Source organism: Letharia lupina (assembly GCF_014066315.1).
Source record: "Letharia lupina isolate WasteWater1 chromosome Unknown contig_21, whole genome shotgun sequence".
Lineage (NCBI taxonomy): Eukaryota > Fungi > Ascomycota > Lecanoromycetes > Lecanorales > Parmeliaceae > Letharia > Letharia lupina.
The window spans coordinates 635,163-655,347 of NW_023502990.1; the positions used below are offsets into that span (position 1 = coordinate 635,163).

Here is a 20,185-nt window from a genome sequence, read left to right on the forward strand (position 1 = left end):
GTACTGCGCTGCTCTTAGTCAGCTTGCTTTCAGTTCGGGGGGCTTTTGTGTGTGCCTAGAACGAGATTGCTACTTAGAAAAAGTCTTTTATTATGCAAGCAATGAGCTCTAGAGGGGCTATATTAGGCACCGTAGGAGGGAGCCTCCCTGTTGTCTCGCTTGTTACCTGTGTATTACTTTTACTCGTCGTCTTCCAGCTATGGCGAACATGGTGGCGCCTCAGGCATATACCGGGACCCTTCCCTGCCAGTATCACCAACTTCCAGCGCGCTCGTTGGGTTACAACCAAGCGTGCACACCTGATACTCCAGGATATGCACGAGAAATATGGAGAAGTCGTGCGTATTGGACCGAACACGGTGGCATTCAGTAACCCGGAGGCGATTCCAACTGTTTATACGGCACGGACTGGATTCCCGAAAGTACGTTTTCTCACTGCCAGCCTTTCAACCCACATTGACATGCTGAATTTACCTGAGCGGTCCAGAGTGCCTTCTACGCGACTCTCCAAGCCTATGCCCCAAAGGGTGGTAACCTTCAGGCCATTTTCAACACTCAGGACGACGACATGCACAAACGGCTCAAGACCCCTATTGCGCCCTTGTTCACCCCTGCGAACGTACCCTCCTTTGAGGGTCGCGTTGATGAAGTCCTGGAATGTTTGCGCGAGAAGCTCGACGAAAAGTTTATTGAGAATAGTGAAGTCTTTAATCTAGGCCAGTGGCTGCAGTTCTTCGCGTTCGATGTCATGGGTACATTGACCTTTTCGAAGAGGTACGGGTTTCTGGAAACTGGGAAAGACGTTGGGGGAATGCTGGGTACAATCGTCGACTTCATGAGGAGCTCTGCCCCAGTGAGATATTTACTCCCTCATGTCGAGGCACCCTCTCCATACATATATAGCTAACTTTGCGCAGCTGACACAAATTCCCTGGCTTGACTGGGCCCTGCGCAAGAACCGCATCGGGGACGCATTCCAGCGTAGGTTCGGGGTCCAGGCATCCCTTGGGATACTCGGGTTCGTGGGCAGGGCCATCAAGGAAAAGCAAGGGACTATGTCCAATGGCGAGTACAAGGATACTGGTGACAAATATGGCCGTGGGAAAGATTTTCTGACTCGATACATCGAGCTCCAGCAGAATGACCCCGAAGTACCGCCCTGGTAAGACTCCAATCTCTCGACGCAATAGACTGGACTCGTATTGATCCACATGCCAACAGGGCCGTTACCGCATGGACGTTCTCCAACGTGATCGCAGGCTCGGATTCGGTGGGCAGCCTCATGCGCACCACAATGTTCAACCTCTTGGTCTACCCACACACTCTGGAGAAGCTGTACGACGAGCTACGCTCTGCAAATCTCTCTCACCCATTTCCCAAATACAGCGAGGTGCGCAATCTGCCGTATTTAGATGCCTGCGTCCAAGAAGGCATACGCATGCACCCACCCTTCGCGCTACCCTTTGAGCGCGTTGTGCCAAAAGGTGGCGTCACGATCCTTGAACACTATCTGCCTGCCGGAACAGCGGTGGGCGGTAGTCCCTACGTCGTGAATCGGCACAAGGGGATGTTTGGTGAGGATGCCGAATTCTGGAGGCCAGAGAGGTGGCTTGAAAAGGATGAAATGCATAAGAGGAAACTCGAACAGGCGGTATTGACTGTAAGTTTCGCCTTCCGCTCGTCAAGCACTTTTCGCTGATATTTTTATCGCAAGTTTGGTGCTGGCAGGCGTATCTGCCTGGGAAGACACGTAGGCATCTTGGAAATCAAGAAGCTAATTCCGTTTCTCATTCTCAACTACGATGTGGGTGTAATTCCAACTCCACAAACGTCGCACTTGCCGTGAACTTACAAAGGTACAGATTCGCATCGTGGACCCCGAAAAGTTCGAGCTTGAAAATTCATGGTTCTTTTTTCAGAGGGGACTGTATGCTAGAATTCAGAAGCGGCCTAAAGATGCGGGAAATCAATCATGAAGTTGCAGGACATGACTAGGCGATGATAAACGGTGTATGCGCTACATTGCTTACCTTATTCAATAGTTATGTAGGTGTCTAGGAGCAGAAGGCTCAAAAATAATTTTCACTGCTAACCTCCTGCCAAGCCTCATTGGGCTAATAGAGGCGTAAAGTATTCATATGGGTTGCCGTAGTTTTGCGATTTTCAAAAATTCGAAATTGCGGGGTTGACCCCCCTAAGTATTAGTATGGGTTGCCATAAACACTGAAACCATGAAGATACTCACAGTCTGCGTCTACTAAACCAACCCTGCTGCACCAGGTTGAGAGCACTTCGCTCAAAACAACGCGTCTCATCATTGATACCTCGACCGTCAATCCTGAAACATGCTTGCAGCAGATATAAAGCAATCCGCTTAAACAATCTGTCTTCTGCAATTGCTACTCAAATCTTCAATGACCAGCCATGAGAGGAGCAGCAGCAATCCAAAGCATCTGAGATGGAAACTATCTGGTTCATCTTTATTCTCTTACATCAGCTGCAGCGAGGAATATCTCGCATCCAGGAAACGTCTGTAACATGAGCACAGGCTTTTATCTTACAATACAACCTTTTGGAACAGCCTATGCCACGTTGAATGGTTGGCAGACGCTATGCCTCCCTAACCTACGCCTCTATCAACACCTCCCACAGTCTCCCCCCTTCCCGATAGCCATGCCCAATAACATTGACCAACCAAACATCCTTCCCTATCCGCCTCAAAAAGCCTCTACTCTGCCTCGCCTTCTCCACCCTACCCCTCCTTGCCGCTTCACCCACACACCTCCCCCATTCTCCCCAAATTCCAAATGCCTCTTCCACCCACGCCCTGAAGCTAACCTCCTCCACCATCGTCGCGGTTGCAATCTCCTTGCCTGCAAAGCTGCCCCACGTGACGGCGTGCACCGCGTCGCTGCTCTCACTACTTTGGAATTCACCTGCGGCATTGCCAGCGTAGTAGCTTATTTCGCCTTCTTTCCGGAGGCGATCAAGGTGTGGTCGGAGTGTGGTGTGGAAGGTAGAAGCGGGGACGAAAAACTCGACGAAGGCCTTTTGGAAGACGAAACCGCCTGGTGGGCCCCAGCCATGAATGGAGTGAATAGAGGGCAGACCATCGACGGCGGGCTGGGAGGCTATGGTCCAGTAGCCCTTCAGCCGGGTCAATTGGGTGAGTTCAGAAGTGATCAGAGCCGTCTCGGGTGAGAGAGTTGCGGATTCGGACCAGGGGAGCTGTTTTGGGGTTTGGCCTGCGAGGTGGGATATGAAAAGATGCGTGATTTCTTCGGGAGTGGTTGGTGTGCTCCAGAGGGAAAGAGCTTGGGCCGGGGAAATTGTCAGAGACGTTGGGGAGTAGGTCAAGGGTGGGTTGAAGGCGGGAGAGCGCGCATCACCGAAGCGCCCGTTAGGGAAATCATCCCAGGTAGCTTCACGCGACAAAGGGTTGCTGTTTGGTGGTATGAATCTGGCTGGGGAGGAGGAGCGGTGGGAGTTAGTGGTTAGCTGGGCAGCCGCGGAGGACGAAGCGGAAGAGAGGGCGCGGTGGTGGGCGGCATTGCCGTTGAAGAGAATGGATACGTCGTCGATTGCGGAGACGTTATTGTCATCAGGATCTGGTGGAATAAGATTGCAGCGATCCAGTAGCGAGCTGACGGCTTTCTCCAGGTTCAGAGTGTAGAAGTGGAATCCTCTCGGTCCTTTAGCTTTCACCTCTCTGATGCTTTCGACGACATCATGGATAGCTTCTACGCCTACTTGCTTCACAGCCTCGTCATCACCTTTGACGCCTTGTAGCTTGTGAAGCAATTCCAAAGGTACCTTCGCATGAGCAAGCTTCGTCGTCCTCATCAAGATCTCGTAGCTTTGTAACGGCATCAGTCCTGGGATAATTGGTATTTGGGCAAAAATTCCTGATTCATGCTCCCTCAGCATTTTCTCATATTTCGAGTATGCTTCAACGTCGTAAAACAATTGTGTCATGATGAAGTCCGCTCCTGCTTTCGTTTTGTCTATTAGATATGGCAAATCGTGTAATGGGTCCTGATCCGTAGGATGCGACTGATCCGCATGGCCTTCCGGATATCCTGCAACACCTATACAGAAGTAGTCGCCGTGAACACGCCGTATGTACCTGACCAGGTCGATTGCCCATGTAAAGTCCTCGTTGCTATCATCTTCATCTTTGCCATTTTCCGCCTCATCCTCAAGCCTGTACTCTTCCTCCCTGGGTGGATCCCCTCTCAGAGCTAGTATATTCCGTACACCAAGTACTTTCGCCTCTTCCAGTGCTTCATCTACCACTTTGCGTTTCATGTTCGTGCATGTAAGATGTAGGCACGTTGTAAGGCCTAGCTGGCGTTGACATATCTCTGCAAGCTCGAGGGATCTCGAAGAGGTACAACCGCCGGCACCCCATGTTACTGTGACGAATAGAGGTCGCAGAGCACTGGACATGCGCTCCAGACGGGTTTGTAGATTGGAAAAGCCCTGCTCTAGCTTAGTAAGATGGCCGAAGAAACAGATTAGAGCGGGCTACTATTTGAGTCTTTGGAGGGAAGAATTCAAGGGAAAAGTAGTTGGCATCATTTGACAGAGCAGCAATCTTGTCCGTGATCTTCTCCATGTTGACGACGAGAGGTATCAAGGTCTTCGTCCTGTGAGGTCGGTAATGGACACGACTGGGTTGTAGATCATGATATGAGGGTGGACTTGAATGTCGCTGTCACTAGAAGGTAGCAATTTGAGTAAGGGGATCTAGCGGATGGAGGAGATGCTTTGGAAAGAGGATTTAGATATGTCTGCCAGGTGTCATTGTCGACATGGCGGTTCACGTTGGGACGTTCAGTCGGCTGTGCGCGGGCAAATCTTGAATTGCGGAGAGGCATTGAACCTCCTCCTGCCATACTATCCTACGCCTGGTGGTCTAGTGGTTTTGAGAATCCATATCTTGCAATGTCTTAGGCAAGAGAACCATGAACATCTCGCTATCGAGATAGAAGCGCTCCTTGCTTGACTATTAATTACCGATATAATTTCATGACGCCAACTTAGATATTTTCAACCATGCTATCGACGCTTCGTGTCATGTACAGACGCCTCTACCTGCATCTTCGTACGAGATGTGTAAATTCCTAAACACCGAATGTATAGATGAAAGGTAATTTTTCATTTTCCCACGTCCACTCAAACAGCCTCCCATTCTCCAAATACGCACCATCTTGCACTTCGATCGGCCAGCACTAGTCCTCGCCATGTCCCCCTTTCTCCAATCTTGATGATTGTCTCCCATACGCCTCCATCTGCCGCCTCATCCATGCTGACGCTGTTGTCACTTTTCTTCATGAGTCTTAGTATCTTTCCACTTGGTGCTTGTATCGCGAGTTTCGCGGGCTTCTGCTGCTGGCTGCTGTTACTGGAATTGGAGCCAGCTTGGGAGAAGTAGTCGTTCGCCGATGTTGCAGTCGAGATCATACTCATTGCTGATGAAGGACGAGCGAAGGGGTTCGGAGAAGCAGATCGTGCTTCGGGTGAGTTGCAGCTTAAGAAAGACGGATGCTGGCGCACGGCGAAAACAAAGGTGTTATTGATCGCTAGACGTGCGCATTGAGGTTGGGCCACGTACAAATCATGGCGTTGAGCATGAGGCGTAGGATGGCGAAGAAGGAAGTCATAAAGGGGATTATTGCCTGTGTGGACAATGGGCAAGGAAAAGGCCAGAGCATGAGGATTGTCTTTGATAGAATGCATGAGGCCTCGCTTGCCAGCATAGACTTTCAGTGTACCATGGCCAACGTCACCAGGTAACAGCGCTTTCACGGTGTAACGTTTCTGACCCTTCACCCATTCTGCTTGGGCAAGTGCGCGATTAGTGGTCGTGTCGCCACTTTCGAAAACATCACCATCGGCGTCACGAGCATAGGAACTGGACTCTACCTCCGCGATACACTCAATGTCTGCTGGGACTGTAAATTGAATATGGACAAGCTCCAGATTTTCAATTCGAAGGAGGCTCGTATCATAGTCAATCATTTGGACGTTATTTCGAAAATACGGTGGGCAGGCACAGGGTAGAGCAAGAAGGACATCTGGAGCGATTGGTGGACATATGTGCTGCTGTTCGAAGTTCGATGGTATATGCGTGTAGCAAATCTCCATTGGTCTCGTGAGAAAGAATCCGTTTTCGGCGATCTGAGACCCGGTGCTTGAGTATCGACCGCGCTTGGGATTTGTTGGGCTCGCCAGCGAACAGTCCATTATCCTCCAGCAATCATCCACGATCACAGCATTCCACCAATGATTTGGCCTGGGATTGCTGTCACATTCGACAATCTCGCCTGGTGACTTGAGGCAGCCCCTCACAATTTCTGCGTGTAAGCCCACCGACAAGCACATTTCTGAGACTAGCACTGCAACCTCCTCCGAACAGCCTCTTCTCATTTGGATCACACGTTTTGAGTCGACTTCTCCTTCGAAGTCTTCCTCCCAAGCAACCTTCTCGCTGACCCAGGTAAAGATGGCCCTCAACCTCTGCACATCGCTTCGGTACGGTCGACATACGTAGCCTTGAGCTAAACTTGCCGGATTGGTCATTGGCGGTAGACTGTTCACGAATCGAGCACTCTTATCGACAAGTTGAAGGTTCACAGCTTGAAAGTCCGTGGGATGTTGAATGGGCATCCCGTCGGCTCCTTCGTCCCCTTCAGCAGCTTCCAAGAGAGAATCTACAGGTGCGACTACGGGATAGTTCATCATCTGACATCTCTCGATCCGCTCGTTCCTTTCGTTTCGACTCAGCGAATTTGATCGATTCACGTCTCGTCGAACTTGGACCCAGTCAATTTCAGTTTTACCACCGCCCAGGCCCATGTCTCTAGCCGCACTGCCTCCCGCGATGGCTGTGACTCCATGAGGTAGCAGGTTCTTAATGGGAGAGCGTGGAGTGTCGGCCTGGCCAGCAGCAATACTGCTCCTCGCACTAGCTGCACCAGTCTTCGCAGACTCAACAAGCTTCTTGAAGAAACCACTCTTTTTTGATTTCGGAGTTGTCAAGCCACCAAAGATGCCGCCAGAGTCTACTACACTTCCTGAGTAATTCATCCCTGCGCTGGAACCTGGTCTGGACTGATTGCTTGAGTAGTGGCTAGGGGTCTGAGGTCTCGTGGCGCTTCCTCCGCCATTCAGACCCAGGAGAGCATCCTGTCGATTATCGACCACGCTAAGCGGTTTACTTTTACTGATGCTGCCCCATTTGCGTCGTGCTAAGCTGCCCGCGCTTGTAGCACTGAAGCCTCCTGCAGAGTACCCACTCATGATGCTTTGGCTCGTTCTCTGAGTGCTGGTTGTACCATTCGTTGCAACGCTCTGAACACCACTCGAAGAGTTTGTTGCGCTTGACTTTGTTGTGAAAGTACGGTCCAACATACTCCGTCCAAGTTCATAGGCCGATTTCCGGTTCTTTAACCGATGACTAGACTTGATGCTGCCAGACACGGATTCTCTCATCCCTTGTGACGACTGTGTCCGAGGCTGATATGGAGAATTTTTGGGGGGTGGAGCCGGCGGTGGACCCATGGGATCATCCGGGAGGAAGAGCTCGTCAGGTGGGCGAGGGCTGGTAGCCCCTATATTGCGCAAGCGATCTTCCATGCGTTCAACGTAGTCGTGTACCTGCGGTGGGCCTTCATCATAATTACAAATACCATACCCATCGTCATTCTGGTACTGTTCTGTTCCTCTTTGCGAAGAGGCAATTCCCAATGATGAACGTGGCCGATGATGATTCCGCGTATTTGAACTAGTACGAAGCTCATCGAAAGCCTCGGGTGACCATGGATCAAGGGGGGCTTGTTCTTGCTCAGGTGAAGGAGAAGACTCAGTTCGCCGCATTGCCATGTCATGTAGCGAAGACATCACATCGTCCATAGCATCCCGCAGAGGCGATGGCGTATGTCCATGGACACCAGGCGAAGGTGGTGCTGGAGAAGGACCTCTCGACACAGTAGGATATCGATCGTTCATGGATGGTGTTGGAGATGGAGAAGCTCGAGGAGGTGGTGCATTATATGCAACACGATGTGGTGGAGGTGGAGGAGGTGGTGGGGATGAACTGAATTCGTCGTCGTGGTCTTGGGAATCAGGTTCAGGTGAGTGCTGATAATGTGCAGAAGCAGCTGGAGAAGGGGATGCATAGGCTGTATTGTGACCTGATGATGAAGGTCTTGTGGATTGTTGTAGATAGCTTGACTGTCTTGTCGGACTGAAAGATGTTTGCAGATGGCTTGACTGTCTCGAAGGACTCTCGGACATTTGTAGATAGCTTGGTTGTCTTGAGGGACTCGAATGATTTGGAAGGTAGCTTGGATGTCTGGAAGGACCCTTAGACGGTGATTGCAAAGAGCTCGACTGCCTGGACGGGACAGGGGACGGCGCTGTCGGTCCGTTGTTGATGTTGGCCGCAGCTGCAGCAGGGTTTGGAGATCCAGCGCGCGCGTAAGCCTGGAATGGTTTGCGGAAAGTTTTGCTCTTCTGTGGAGAAGGTTTGGTGAGGCTTCCTGCTGCGCTTCCCGGCATCGGGCTTGAGACTCGGCTCACAGGCTGAAAGCTTGCGTCTAGCACTTGTACAAAATTCGATGGGAAGAGTCCCATTGCCCGTCTGTCCCTGCGCAATCGTCCCATCCACCATGATCCATCCCCAGCATTCAGGCATTCTATGAGGTCACCTTCCACGAACCCTAGGTCTCTTTTGGACTCTCCCCCCCATGAGTATGTAGCTCGACACCAGCAGGGAAACCGAGTGGGCAGACTCGGCGCTACAAATGCCATAATCGCTGCCGTCCGATTTACCGCTTCTGATGTTGTCGGAACAAATGAATATGTCGGGAAATCGTGCAATAAGTTTCGTCCGGTGCAGTGTCGTTAGAGAGAGTAATTCGAGCGCCGTATAGTACAGGACTGAAAATGCCAACAACAGTGGATGCTGAACGAGCGAAAGTCGAACGGAAGAAGAAGAAGAAGCAATGAACAGCCCCATGAATCCTCAAGTAAATTGAAAAAAAAGAAAGTGGTGGATTGTAACAATCCAATGCGCCAAGTTGTGCTTAAGCTGTATTTTCTCGAGTTGCACAAAATAAACAAAGCGCGTCACTGGTTGTTGGCACCCGCGAACCGCTCCCGGGAGCGCTAGTTTCAGCCTCATCTCCATACCTCACACTGCAGTGACTGTACAGCCTAACAAATTCAAAAAAAGCTGATAAGTCTCCACTCAACAGAGAGCGCTCAATATTGAAGATATGCCACCACTTTCACGGGGTGCCTTGATAGTCATCGAAGGACTCGATCGCGCTGGGAAGTCTACCCAACATGCCCGACTTTGCCAGAATCTCGAGAGCCAAGGTCGCCGAGTCAAGTCCTTGAGATTTCCTGGTAGTCATGCTCTCTCTGCCTTCCTTTTTTAATACCCCCAAATCTAATGCACAAACCAAGACAGAACCACTCCAATCGGAAAGTCGATAGATGCCTACCTCAGGGGCGAAAGCCAACAGGAAGACCACGTGATACATCTACTGTTTTCCGCCAACAGATGGGAAGCGGCAGGCCAGATACGCAGCGCCATTGAAGAGGGGTTTACTGTGGTCATAGATCGATATCATTACTCCGGTATAGTCTACTCCGCTGCCAAAGACAAAGTAGATCTATCTTTGAAATGGGCAAGAGATCCGGAGATCGGCTTGCCCCGACCAGACGTGTGCGTGTTCCTGGACATTGCGCCAGAAGTTGCCGCGAAGAGAGGAAATTTCGGGCGCGAGAAGTATGAAACGAGCGCCATGCAAAAGAGGGTAAGAGAGCTGTTTTATGAGCTCATGGGTACCAGTGATGGTCTGGATATACGGGTAGTTGATGCAGGGAGAAGCGTTGAAGAGGTTGAGCAAGACATTATAGAGAGAGTGAATGATGTGATGGAACAACCTAAAATGGCAAAGCCGCTAACAGCGATTCTGCCTTGGGAAGAGATGGCACATATACAGGGCTGAATCCAAGGTCCCTGCATTGAATACTCTAATTGATTGGTTCTGCGTCATCCCAATCGCTGTCCTCAATCACAGCTGGCAGCTTTGGCGCGGTTAAGGAGCGTTTCGTGGCATTCGCAGCGTCAACGCCATCTGAGAGAGCAGAGTGGCCACTCATCACTGACATCATATCATCATCGTCGTCATCTTGGTACTGCCAATCGTCTGGAAGAGATTCATCTGAAGCATTTAGGGCGCGCATGTCAGCCTCCACGAAATCTTTGTCTGGATCGGCTACATCCTCTATAACAGTATGCGCTTCAAGATGTAATGCCCCCGCGTTCTTTGTCTTGGGCACTTTAGTCTTGCGCTCTTTGGGCTTTTTCATCATTTGGGCAACTTCCTTCTCGCCTCTTGCCCTCAGGCTTAAGTCCTTGATCAGATCGATCCATTGGAGCTCTGCTTTGCACCCTAGACATCTCCCAGAGATTGGTGTAACAGCGGCGCTCGCCTTTTCATCTTCGATGAATTTGGTCGCCAGACAGGTCAGATGTGACGCTGTCCTGCAGTCCTCTTGAGGACAAAGTAGCGCCATCGCTGTCTTCGGACCCAGGTTCTTTGTACACACTGCGCATTTGAGATCCTCGTCCTTTGTGAGGAAGAGAGTGCTCTTCCGTACATGGTTCTTCAACCTGCTGTATCCGACGTCCAGCCCCTCGATGCCGCCCTTGCCTAACGCCTCTCGCTTCCGCTTACCTTTCGCTTGCGTACTCATGAGGGGTTCGCGGTCATTGATGGTTTCCTCTGGCTGTTTCAGGTCGAGCAATACCTTGATACCGCTCCTGATGCTGCCATCTACTCTCTCATTCCAACCCTGCCATACCTGATAGACGTCCTCGCAAAAAAACCGTACCTGAAGAGGCCATCTCGAAAAGCTCGGGACTCGAAGGAGTAGGTGAAGGTTAGAGAGCTTGTCGATGAGCGACGTTCGAGGTCTTGCAGGACGTTTTCGAGTAGGCCCTGTCTTGGTGAAGGTCCGAACTTTGGTTTCTCGAGTCGTGATGCGCTGCTCATCGGCGATTCTCCTGGTTATATGGGTATTGTGCCAGGCCCATCTATGAGGCGCGTCAGAAAGCGAGCAATGCTTGCAGCATGTACCAGGGTCCTGAACCATGCATGTCATGATAAAGATTTCCAGGCTAAGTCTAGCATATCCTGCTGAAACGGAAAGAGAGAGTGATCTTCTTACTCAAACTGTAAAGCGGCAATTTTGGATGGGAACCCCATCAGACACAATGTCATTTCCCAGGGCCGGAGGTTGTTCCGCGATGTGCGGACAGCGCCTCCTTTGGAGAGTCCATTGTGTTGAGCAAGTCGACGGGCAGGGTTTGGAGTTGAGCCCACATAGAGTGATGAGTGACGTTCTGTAGAGCGTAGCAAGTAGCAGCAGTAAAAAGCTGGGATTGGTCTGGCCTCCATGATGTTATGGTGAATTTAATTCGCGTGACTCATATACAGGAGATTGAATATGGCAGTCTCTGGCCGTACGTTGCTGAATGGCAAAGGTCACAGCTTCATAATGATTAAGCGTATCGGTTTCGGCATTTAGATTTGGCAAGTACTCTGGAGAGAGTGCAGGAAATTGCTGGTTTGGGTACCTGGTTGTCAGCTACAACCAAGAAATATTTAGCCTTCGATACCTACCTACATAGTACCTTGTGACCGGTACTACAGGGTATTTCCCCCCGAACATTGGAGTGAGGTGCAGGGATTGACTGACACTAAGTTTCGGCTAATTCGTCGTCATGCGCGACTTTGAGGCTACCGTATTTTTGACAAGGGTACGAAGGCTGCTTCTGTGGCTTGCGACCAGTTCCAGATATCGATCTCGCCCTTGCCTTTTCTGTGCCTGTACCTCTCTATTTCCCGCTCTCCTCATTCCTGCCATTCTTTCAATATTCCTGACCTTCCCACATATCTTGTAATTCACTCATGCTACATGTTGTGATATCAAGGTCTATGACTCATTCATTCATTCTCTCATTCACTAATTGTCTCGCCAAGGATCTCCATCTGCGGCCGTATAGTACGAATAGTGGCTTTGTATCAAACCTGGCCTAACACAGCTTAATTAATTCTACCAACGAGCTTTGGTCCTATTACCTCGACACTCTTTGCATAGTACGCTATCTTACTGTCAGCCACCATCTTCGACCGCATGAGCATCAACATTCACGTCCTCGACATTTTCGTGTGGTCCGATCTTTGGGAAGCTTGCGGAGATGGTGGTGCCTCCTTCAAGTGGAGGTAATCCCACGCCGACGCCAGCTGCATCTCAATTACCTTCGACTGGGAGCTTCCAAGTCAATCTAAACCCACCTACTACCAATGGCATATTTCACAATTATGCTTCCCATATACCCTTCAGCCAGCGGCGAGCCCCGCCCTTGGACATGTCCACGGTCGAGAGGCGCGGACACCCGCTCGCTGCTCGGGAATCGCACAGGAGGACGAGGCCACACGGTTTACAAGAGGCCCCAACCTTCAGACCGACAGAAGAAGAGTTCAAAGATCCCATGGCATACATAAGAAAAATACGCCCAGAAGGAGAGAAGTACGGAGTCGCCAAGATCATACCGCCAGACTCGTGGAACCCGGCATTTGCCATCAATACAGAGGTACGCATTTCACTATGTTGAAGAAGATGAGAAGGTGGCAGAGTGAGGCCATAGGAAAGTGTAGCTAACCCCGAGCCAGAGATTCTTCTTCAAGACACGCCGCCAAGAGCTGAATTCGGTCGAAGGAGGCAAGTCCTAGCTTTCTTCACGCCTCTGCTACCAAAATTGGCTTGCGACACGGAGCTAACGCCTCTCAGGAACCCGGACTAATCTCAACTACCTCGATCAACTCGCAAAGTTTCACAAACAACATGGCATGAACCTCAATCGCTTTCCCAGCGTCGATAAACGACCACTCGATCTGTACAAGTTGAAAAAAGCAGTGGCACAACGCGGTGGCTTCGAGAAGGTCTGCAAGCTGAAGAAATGGGCAGAGATTGGAAGAGATTTGGGATACAGCGGAAAAATCATGTCGTCTCTCTCGACCTCGCTGAAAAATTCGTACCAACGGTGGCTACACCCATACGAGGAATATCTGAAGCTCGCCAAACCTGGTGTACAGCAACAGCTTGAGTTCGAGCATGGGGGACCCTTTACTCCTTCGTCCGCCAATCAGTCGATGAAGGATTCTCATCAACATACCCCTGTAAGTATGAGGGACGACTCACCAGCGATCAGAGCTTCCGCTGCTCTAAATGCATCAATCAAAGAGATCGGAGATCCGCTCGACGCAGGCCCGCCTGCTGCAGAACAGCCGCAGCCAGTAGCTAGTTCTGGCTTCACAGCCGTGAATGCTGGTGGTTTTACACCGGTAAACCTCACTCAAGCGTCCTTTCAAGCCGTCAATGCACCTCCTCTTTTGCCAAAAAGAGAGTCAGAAAATGGGCTTTTCGGTGTCCCCAGCCATAACTCAAGCGGAAGCTTCGGTCCTCCACCAAAGGATCTTCCCGATTACCTGAGTCCAGCTCCTCTGACAAACGGTCACTCTTCCAACCCCTTGAAGCGCACAATCAGCCATGACAGCCTGAATGGACTATCAGGAACGGACTCTGGTGCTTGTGCTGACGCCGATGATCAAAATGAGCGTCGTAGCAAGCGAGCAAAGAAAGGTTCGTAATTTCGCGGTTCATCAATTTTAGTATCCAAATCATTGAATTGAGTGCTCGATGAATTTGATGCTGACCGAGTACACAGCTCCCACGGTTGTGGGGTCGCACATGAGTTTACTTCGTCCTACAACGCCGAGATTGTCTGGTGACCGAAAAAATGGGAAGCCGGGAGAGGTAAGCTTTTCAGCAAATGCAGTTCGTTATAAGTGCTGAACGACCATGTAGGTCTGCGAAGTTTGCGGAACCAAAGACGAGCGTTCTCGTTTGCTGATCTGTGATGGCTGCGAATTGGGCTACCACCAGAACTGCTTAGACCCACCTGCGAAGATCAATCCGCTTCACGACTGGCATTGCCCACGCTGTCTCGTTGGCACAGGAGATTTCGGTTTCGAAGAAGGTGGTATCTATTCTCTGCGACAATTTCAGGACAAGGCCCACCGCTTCAAAGACAGCTACTTTGAGCCTAAGATGCCATATGATCCGGTAACGAATGCAAAACGAACAGCTACAGAGGATGACGTGGAACGTGAGTTCTGGAGACTAGTCGAGAGCCCTTCCGAAGAAGTTGAAGTTGAATATGGAGCGGACATACATTCGACCACACATGGCAGCGGCTTTCCCACGATCGAGAAGAACCCAAGGGATCCCTACTCGACGGACCTGTGGAACCTCAACATACTTCCGTTACATCCAGAATCACTCTTTAGGCATATCAAATCTGATATATCAGGTATGACGGTGCCATGGCTCTACGTTGGAATGTGCTTTTCCACATTCTGCTGGCACAATGAAGACCACTACGGCTACTCTGCAAATTACCAGCACTTTGGTGCGACCAAGACCTGGTATGGCATTCCCGGCGCTGACGCGGAACGATTTGAAGAGGCCATGAAGCAAGCTGTTCCAGAGCTCTTTGAATCGCAGCCAGATCTACTGTTCCAGCTTGTCACATTGTTGCCCCCAGATCGACTGAAGAAAGCAGGTGTCAATGTGTATGCCCTAGACCAAAGAGCTGGCCAATTCGTCATCACTTTCCCACAAGCATATCATGCTGGCTTCAACCACGGGTTCAATTTCAATGAAGCGGTCAACTTTGCGCCAGAAGATTGGGAACCTTATGGTGAAGCAGGTGTGGAGCGGCTTCAGGAGTTTAGGAAACAGCCGTGCTTCTCGCATGACGAGCTTTTGATGACAGCGGCTGGTCGAGATACTACAATACAAACAGCGAAGTGGCTTGCACCTGCCCTGATCCGACTACGGGACCGTGAAATGCAGCAGAGACATGACCTCCTCAAACGGCACAAGAATCATATTGAGTCTCACCACTGCAAGATCGAAGAGAAAGTCGACTCTAGCGACAGCTGTGCTCTCGGCTTCAAAGTGCAGGATCAAGATGTTCCGGAGATTGAGTATCAATGCACCTACTGCAAGGCCTACAGCTATCTCTCCTCCTTCCGGTGCGAGACTACGTCTAAAGTCATGTGTTTGCTTCATGCGGGTAGCCACGGGTGCTGTGACGCTAGTGAAGAGCAACGCCTCACAGGCTCTGGCCACACGCTCAGGTATCGGCTCTCCGACGATGCTCTAAACACTGTTGTGCAAAAAGTCGTCGACCGGGCATATATGCCAGAAGCTTGGCACGAGAAGTTGGACAAGGCTTTAGACGATGAAGCAAAACCCTCGCTCAAGGTTCTCCGCTCGTTAGTGAGTGAAGGAGAAAAGATACCGTGGGAACTACCTGGCCTTCCAGATCTCAAGGCATTTGTCGGCAGATGCAACGAATGGGTCGACGAAGCTACAAACTACATCACCAGGAAACAGCAGAACAGGCGCAAGAATGAGAAAGCATGGCGCAAAAGCAACTCTGCCAAAGCAGCTGAACAAGAAGAGCGTGATAGGGAGCTGAGGAAGATCGAAAACATCCACAAGCTTCTCGCGCAAGCAGAAGAAATTTCTTTTGACTGCCCCGAAATAGACACGCTCGCCCAGCGTTCTCAAGACATCGCAAACTTCCAGCGTGATGCGAAAGCTGCACTATCGACCAAGACATCGCGGCCAACGCAAGATTTTGTCGATCTGGCTGAGTTGGGAAAGACATTCAATGTAGACGTTCCGGAAGTCGATGAGTTAGAGACTGTCATCCACAAAATGAAATGGACCGATGAAGCGCGCGAAATGCAGGATAAGTTTAAAACGTTGGATGACGTGGCCACACTTATGAAGCGAGGAAGAGACATTGGAATCTCTGACAATGACGAGCTTCTTGTCCGCTACAAAGACTTGCAAACCCGAGGTGAGCTCTGGGAGAACAAGGCTCAAGAGCTTATGTCTGTTGAGCCGATTCATCATCCTCAACTCGAGGCACTTGCGAATCAAGCTGACACGTTGCCTATCACCAACGAGACTCGAGCACGAGTTGAGGCAATATTGGCTAAGCAGAGAGAAGCGCAGAAGAAGATTCGGGAGTTATACAACGACTCTAAGGATTCTGACTTTCGAAAACGGCCAATGTACAAGGTGGTATGCAACGTGCTCGCGAGCCTTTCTGAGCTCAATAGCAAGCCAACCGGTACCCTCGACCTCGAGACCATGATAAAGCGCCATGAAAACTGGATGAGGAAAGGGAAGAAGCTGTTTGGAAAGGCAAACGCGCCATTACATATCTTGCAGGCCCATATGAACTACGTGGCTGAGCACAACTCGTACTGCTACGACCTATCCGATAAGCCAAGGATGCCTGTAGAACCTGCATCGAGGGACAATTCTCCAGTTGAAGGGCAAGACGTTGACGGCGTCAAGTCTGAGAAGAACGTATTCTGCATGTGTCGTCAACCTGAAGCTGGCATGATGCTTGAGTGCGAATTGTGTCACGAATGGTGAGAAATGCTATGCTCATTTAGGTGTGTGTGTGTGCTGACTTTCCAATAGGTACCATGGCAAGTGCCTCAAAATTGCCCGTGGCAAGGTCAAAGAAGATGATAATTACACCTGCCCGATTTGCGACTATCGTGTCAAGATACCTCGTGATGCAGCTCGTCCCAAGCTTGAAGACCTTCAGGATTGGCAAGCTGAGATCCCTGACTTGCCTTTTCAGCCCGAGGAAGAAGAAGTACTGGAGGAAATTATTGCGACCGCGAAGGCATTTCGAGACTTCATGCGGCCTTATATCAATCCAGTGATGACCAACCCGGAAGAAGTGACCACGCAGCGCTTTTATCTTCGAAAGATCGAGGGTGCAGAGATTCTCCTGGGGTTTGAAACTAACTTCTTTCGTCAAGAGCTTCACAAATGGGCCCCGGTCGCTCCTACGCCTCCTCCAGTACTTGAGCAATCGCTTTCCACTCGCAAGCCGCGACCGACTAAGCAGCAGAAACTGATGCAGGCGCATAATGTGAACACTCCGGAAGAGCTGCCTCTGCAGTTCCGTACCAAGCCATACAACATCAACAAAGCTCGCAAAGGCAGCGATGCGCAATTGAAGAATCCGCATACACTTGCACCCGCAAAACGACCACGATCATCCCATTCAACCTCAACCAACAATTCCTCAGAGACTTACTCTCACTCCCAACGGTTCCCAGTATCCTCATCGAATACAACCCACGCAGACCCATCATATACAGCCCATTATCCTGTTCCAGCCTCTCACAATCCTCACCAGCTTCCCGAGTCACCGTCATTTGCCACCAGCCCCTACTTCCCAAACGGTCACCATCCTCATTCGCCTTTCGTGGAATCGCCCAGGTATGGACCGCGGTCACCACTTTCCCATCCCAATTCCGCCCTCGATCCAAACCTTTTCAGCCCAGTCGACAATCCGTACGACAATGTCCATCCTCACGACCGCATCATGAACTCTCCCCACCATAGCTACTCGAACAGTCATCAGTCTGCGGCACGTGACAATGTGGACAACATGTTCGACGAGTTCGTGACGCAGCCGGAAGACGATGTCAATCATAGGAACGAGGTTGCAGAAGCACTAGAAGACAGAGGCCGTGAGCATGAAAATGAGGATGACGGCGTGCTCGATGATTTCGTGCATGAGCCATACCGCAAATAATTGGTTGGCAGAACCTTTGGGGTGATACAATTCATTTTCTTGGTAATACTTTTGATGTGCTTTTTTGATCATAAGCTAGGCGTTGCCGCGTGGAGATGACGATTGAACACATGCATCCCATGGTTGGTTTAGCTACTTGCTCTACCCAGGACCACATTGTATTCTATTGAGCTACGGTGCTATTTTTAAATGGTGCTATCACTGCAAGACGGCATGCATATGATGATGAGAAGAGGAAACTTATGTATCTTAGATGGCGGTAGATATGGAAATCACACACGATTCGGACTTCAGACTGTGCTCATTATAATCTTATTAGCAAAGACAGCCCCGTACAGCTGAATAGTGACCTAGTCTACCGCACAGGCAGTGCACCAGTGTGCCTTTGGCTGCGATTTGGTTGCCATGCCTGGATGCTTTCCGAACCATCCTCGAGGACCCTTTGTTCTCCGTCGCACAGCCTTGCCGAACATGCTTGAGTCCTACCCTCTTACTGTGTTACTCTGTTGCAGATTCATTATCTCTCAAAACGATCTTTCAAAGCGTGGTCGGCCTCGAGCGCAACTGTACGAAAGCCCGATGGACAACGATACCTGGCTAGCCCATCCCTCTCTGAAGCAGCGGTAAGGGGCTACCTTGTGGTTGAGGATGCTGTAGAGAACCTCAATCGGTGTCTGCGGTGTCTGCTTGGGAGAATTGAATGTTTGGTTCGTCGTAGAACGAGGTGAGGGCTCGTCGACATTAGCTGAGCGAGGCGACTGATCTGGCTTCAACAATGTAGGAGACGAATTCACAAAGAGCATCGATGACGTGGAGAATGGGATCGGAGGGATTGATGGAACAAGAAGTATTCGAGCAGTGCTGGGCAGGGCTTTGAAAACGGAACGGGTTGAAGAGTTGGGCGTCCCGTAACGACAGCCGTCGGTGTAAGCGGGTCTCTCCAACTAGCGGCCTTGAACATGAGAAATGTAGAAGTGGAAAAGAGTTGGTGGTTAATTAGCGGTGGTGTTGCTTCGTTGTAAATACACGGGATGAATTGAAGGGGCAGAGTTCAATGACCATTTCCCGTGATCCCGGCCATCCCAACCCGGTCTCCCCTTAGCATATCCAGCTGCCCCAACAGAGACGATTCTTCCGTCGCTCTTTGAGCTTGGGTGCCTGCCCTTGGAATTCTGTTCGGCAGTCAGCTCTCCCCGCACAGAGTCTCCAGCCACCGAGTGATATGCCCACCCCAGTCCACCGACACCCTGCCTGCCGAAAGTCCTCCCGCCAGTGTCGTAAACAGGGACCCCGAGACGTCAATATCATACATGGCACACGCCGCGCACGAGTCGACCACGGTAGCCTGGGCTGTCTGACCGGAAGTGGGGTTGTGAATGCTGATTTTCGACCCACACTTGGGATTGGTGTTTGGGTTGCCGCCGTTGGCCATCTATAAACGTTTCGGGGTCAGCTTTCCTTCCACAAGGCAAAGGCCCGAAGATGACACATATCGGAGAGGTATTGAGAGCCGTTTGTTGCTCCCGGAGCACGTCTTGGAACTCCGGCATTGGTCCGGGGTACTGAAAACTTGGTCCCAAGATACATACCATGGGAAGAGAGAGGGCGACGATGGCGTCACTGTCGGTGTTCGTGAGACCGCAGGATCCGACACCATCGGCGTAATAGGTTAGGTCGCCGCTATAGGCCGTGGTCAGGCCAGCAAGGACGGCGATGGAGAGAATGTTTTTCATTTTGAGAGTATGTGAAAAGTTTGGTATGAAATTTCCGTATCTGTAACAAGATAACGACAGCGTTGAGGGAATAATGAGAAGAGAGGAGAGGATTTGTACAAGAAGGGATTTGGACCTTGAGGGGTTTTGAGTGTGTTTATGGGGATGGTGGATATCATAGTTCTGGGCACTTCTGCCATGACCGGTATGTGGTGCCGCGTTTCTTCAAGAGAGTTACAAATATAAAGGGTGGGGAACATGTGAACGCCATCAAAGAGGTGATTGATTGTTCCTAAAGTGTGGAACAAATATTCGAAACGAAGTTCAGCGTAATCTGGCGGGTTTGATGGTAAGATTACCAGAAGCATCGCGGGATTTCAGCGAGAAGAGTGATGTGTTGTTTCAGTTAGTTAGGATTTATTGAAGTGCTTGTGTTTATTGACTGAAGTCTCTGGGCTTGAGGCCCTCCATCGTAGATCTTCTGAGAGACCGGTGCCTATTGACTTTGCTGGTTCTTTGGCTGCGTGTCTGAAGTGCCACGGGTTTCCTTAGGATGGTAGACTATGGAGCTCGCAAAAATAACAGTTGAAGGGCGTCAGTACGTGGCTTTCTTCTGACTAGCAATTGCACCCTTTCTGCTGATACTTCTTGTGGAGGGCTTTGCACCGTTTGCCTCATCTTG

At 50.5% G+C, this 20,185-nt stretch overlaps 7 protein-coding genes across 7 annotated transcripts; 3 read left to right on the forward strand and 4 right to left on the reverse strand.

Annotated features, from left to right (window-relative positions):
• Positions 1-314: 314 nt before the first annotated feature.
• Positions 315-1,976, forward strand: HO133_005448 (uncharacterized protein; the record flags this gene model as incomplete). Its single annotated transcript, XM_037296358.1, has 6 exons — positions 315-422; positions 488-853; positions 918-1,162; positions 1,222-1,660; positions 1,715-1,804; positions 1,863-1,976. The coding sequence occupies 6 exons, from the start codon at positions 315-317 to the stop codon at positions 1,974-1,976; spliced, it is 1,362 nt and encodes a 453-aa protein (XP_037148340.1).
• A 649-nt stretch (positions 1,977-2,625) lies between these two features.
• On the reverse strand, positions 2,626-4,618 carry HO133_005449 (uncharacterized protein; the record flags this gene model as incomplete). Its single annotated transcript, XM_037296359.1, has 2 exons — positions 2,626-4,482; positions 4,532-4,618. The coding sequence occupies 2 exons, from the start codon at positions 4,616-4,618 to the stop codon at positions 2,626-2,628; spliced, it is 1,944 nt and encodes a 647-aa protein (XP_037148341.1).
• Positions 4,619-5,178: 560 nt separating this feature from the next.
• On the reverse strand, positions 5,179-8,565 carry HO133_005450 (uncharacterized protein; the record flags this gene model as incomplete). Its single annotated transcript, XM_037296360.1, has 1 exon — positions 5,179-8,565. One exon carries the CDS (start codon positions 8,563-8,565, stop codon positions 5,179-5,181), a length of 3,387 nt encoding a protein of 1,128 aa, XP_037148342.1.
• A 719-nt stretch (positions 8,566-9,284) lies between these two features.
• On the forward strand, positions 9,285-10,025 carry HO133_005451 (uncharacterized protein; the record flags this gene model as incomplete). The annotated part of the gene is made up of 2 exons (XM_037296361.1): positions 9,285-9,417; positions 9,478-10,025. The coding sequence occupies 2 exons, from the start codon at positions 9,285-9,287 to the stop codon at positions 10,023-10,025; spliced, it is 681 nt and encodes a 226-aa protein (XP_037148343.1).
• Positions 10,026-10,050: 25 nt separating this feature from the next.
• Positions 10,051-11,754, reverse strand: HO133_005452 (uncharacterized protein; the record flags this gene model as incomplete). The annotated part of the gene is made up of 4 exons (XM_037296362.1): positions 10,051-11,116; positions 11,251-11,425; positions 11,550-11,659; positions 11,717-11,754. 4 exons carry the CDS (start codon positions 11,752-11,754, stop codon positions 10,051-10,053), a joined length of 1,389 nt encoding a protein of 462 aa, XP_037148344.1.
• A 529-nt stretch (positions 11,755-12,283) lies between these two features.
• HO133_005453 (uncharacterized protein) lies at positions 12,284-17,791 on the forward strand (the record flags this gene model as incomplete). Its single annotated transcript, XM_037296363.1, has 6 exons — positions 12,284-12,679; positions 12,759-12,807; positions 12,877-13,728; positions 13,814-13,902; positions 13,954-16,604; positions 16,657-17,791. The coding sequence occupies 6 exons, from the start codon at positions 12,284-12,286 to the stop codon at positions 17,789-17,791; spliced, it is 5,172 nt and encodes a 1,723-aa protein (XP_037148345.1).
• A 1,051-nt stretch (positions 17,792-18,842) lies between these two features.
• HO133_005454 (uncharacterized protein) lies at positions 18,843-19,524 on the reverse strand (the record flags this gene model as incomplete). The annotated part of the gene is made up of 3 exons (XM_037296364.1): positions 18,843-18,963; positions 19,006-19,223; positions 19,381-19,524. 3 exons carry the CDS (start codon positions 19,522-19,524, stop codon positions 18,843-18,845), a joined length of 483 nt encoding a protein of 160 aa, XP_037148346.1.
• Positions 19,525-20,185: the final 661 nt, after the last annotated feature.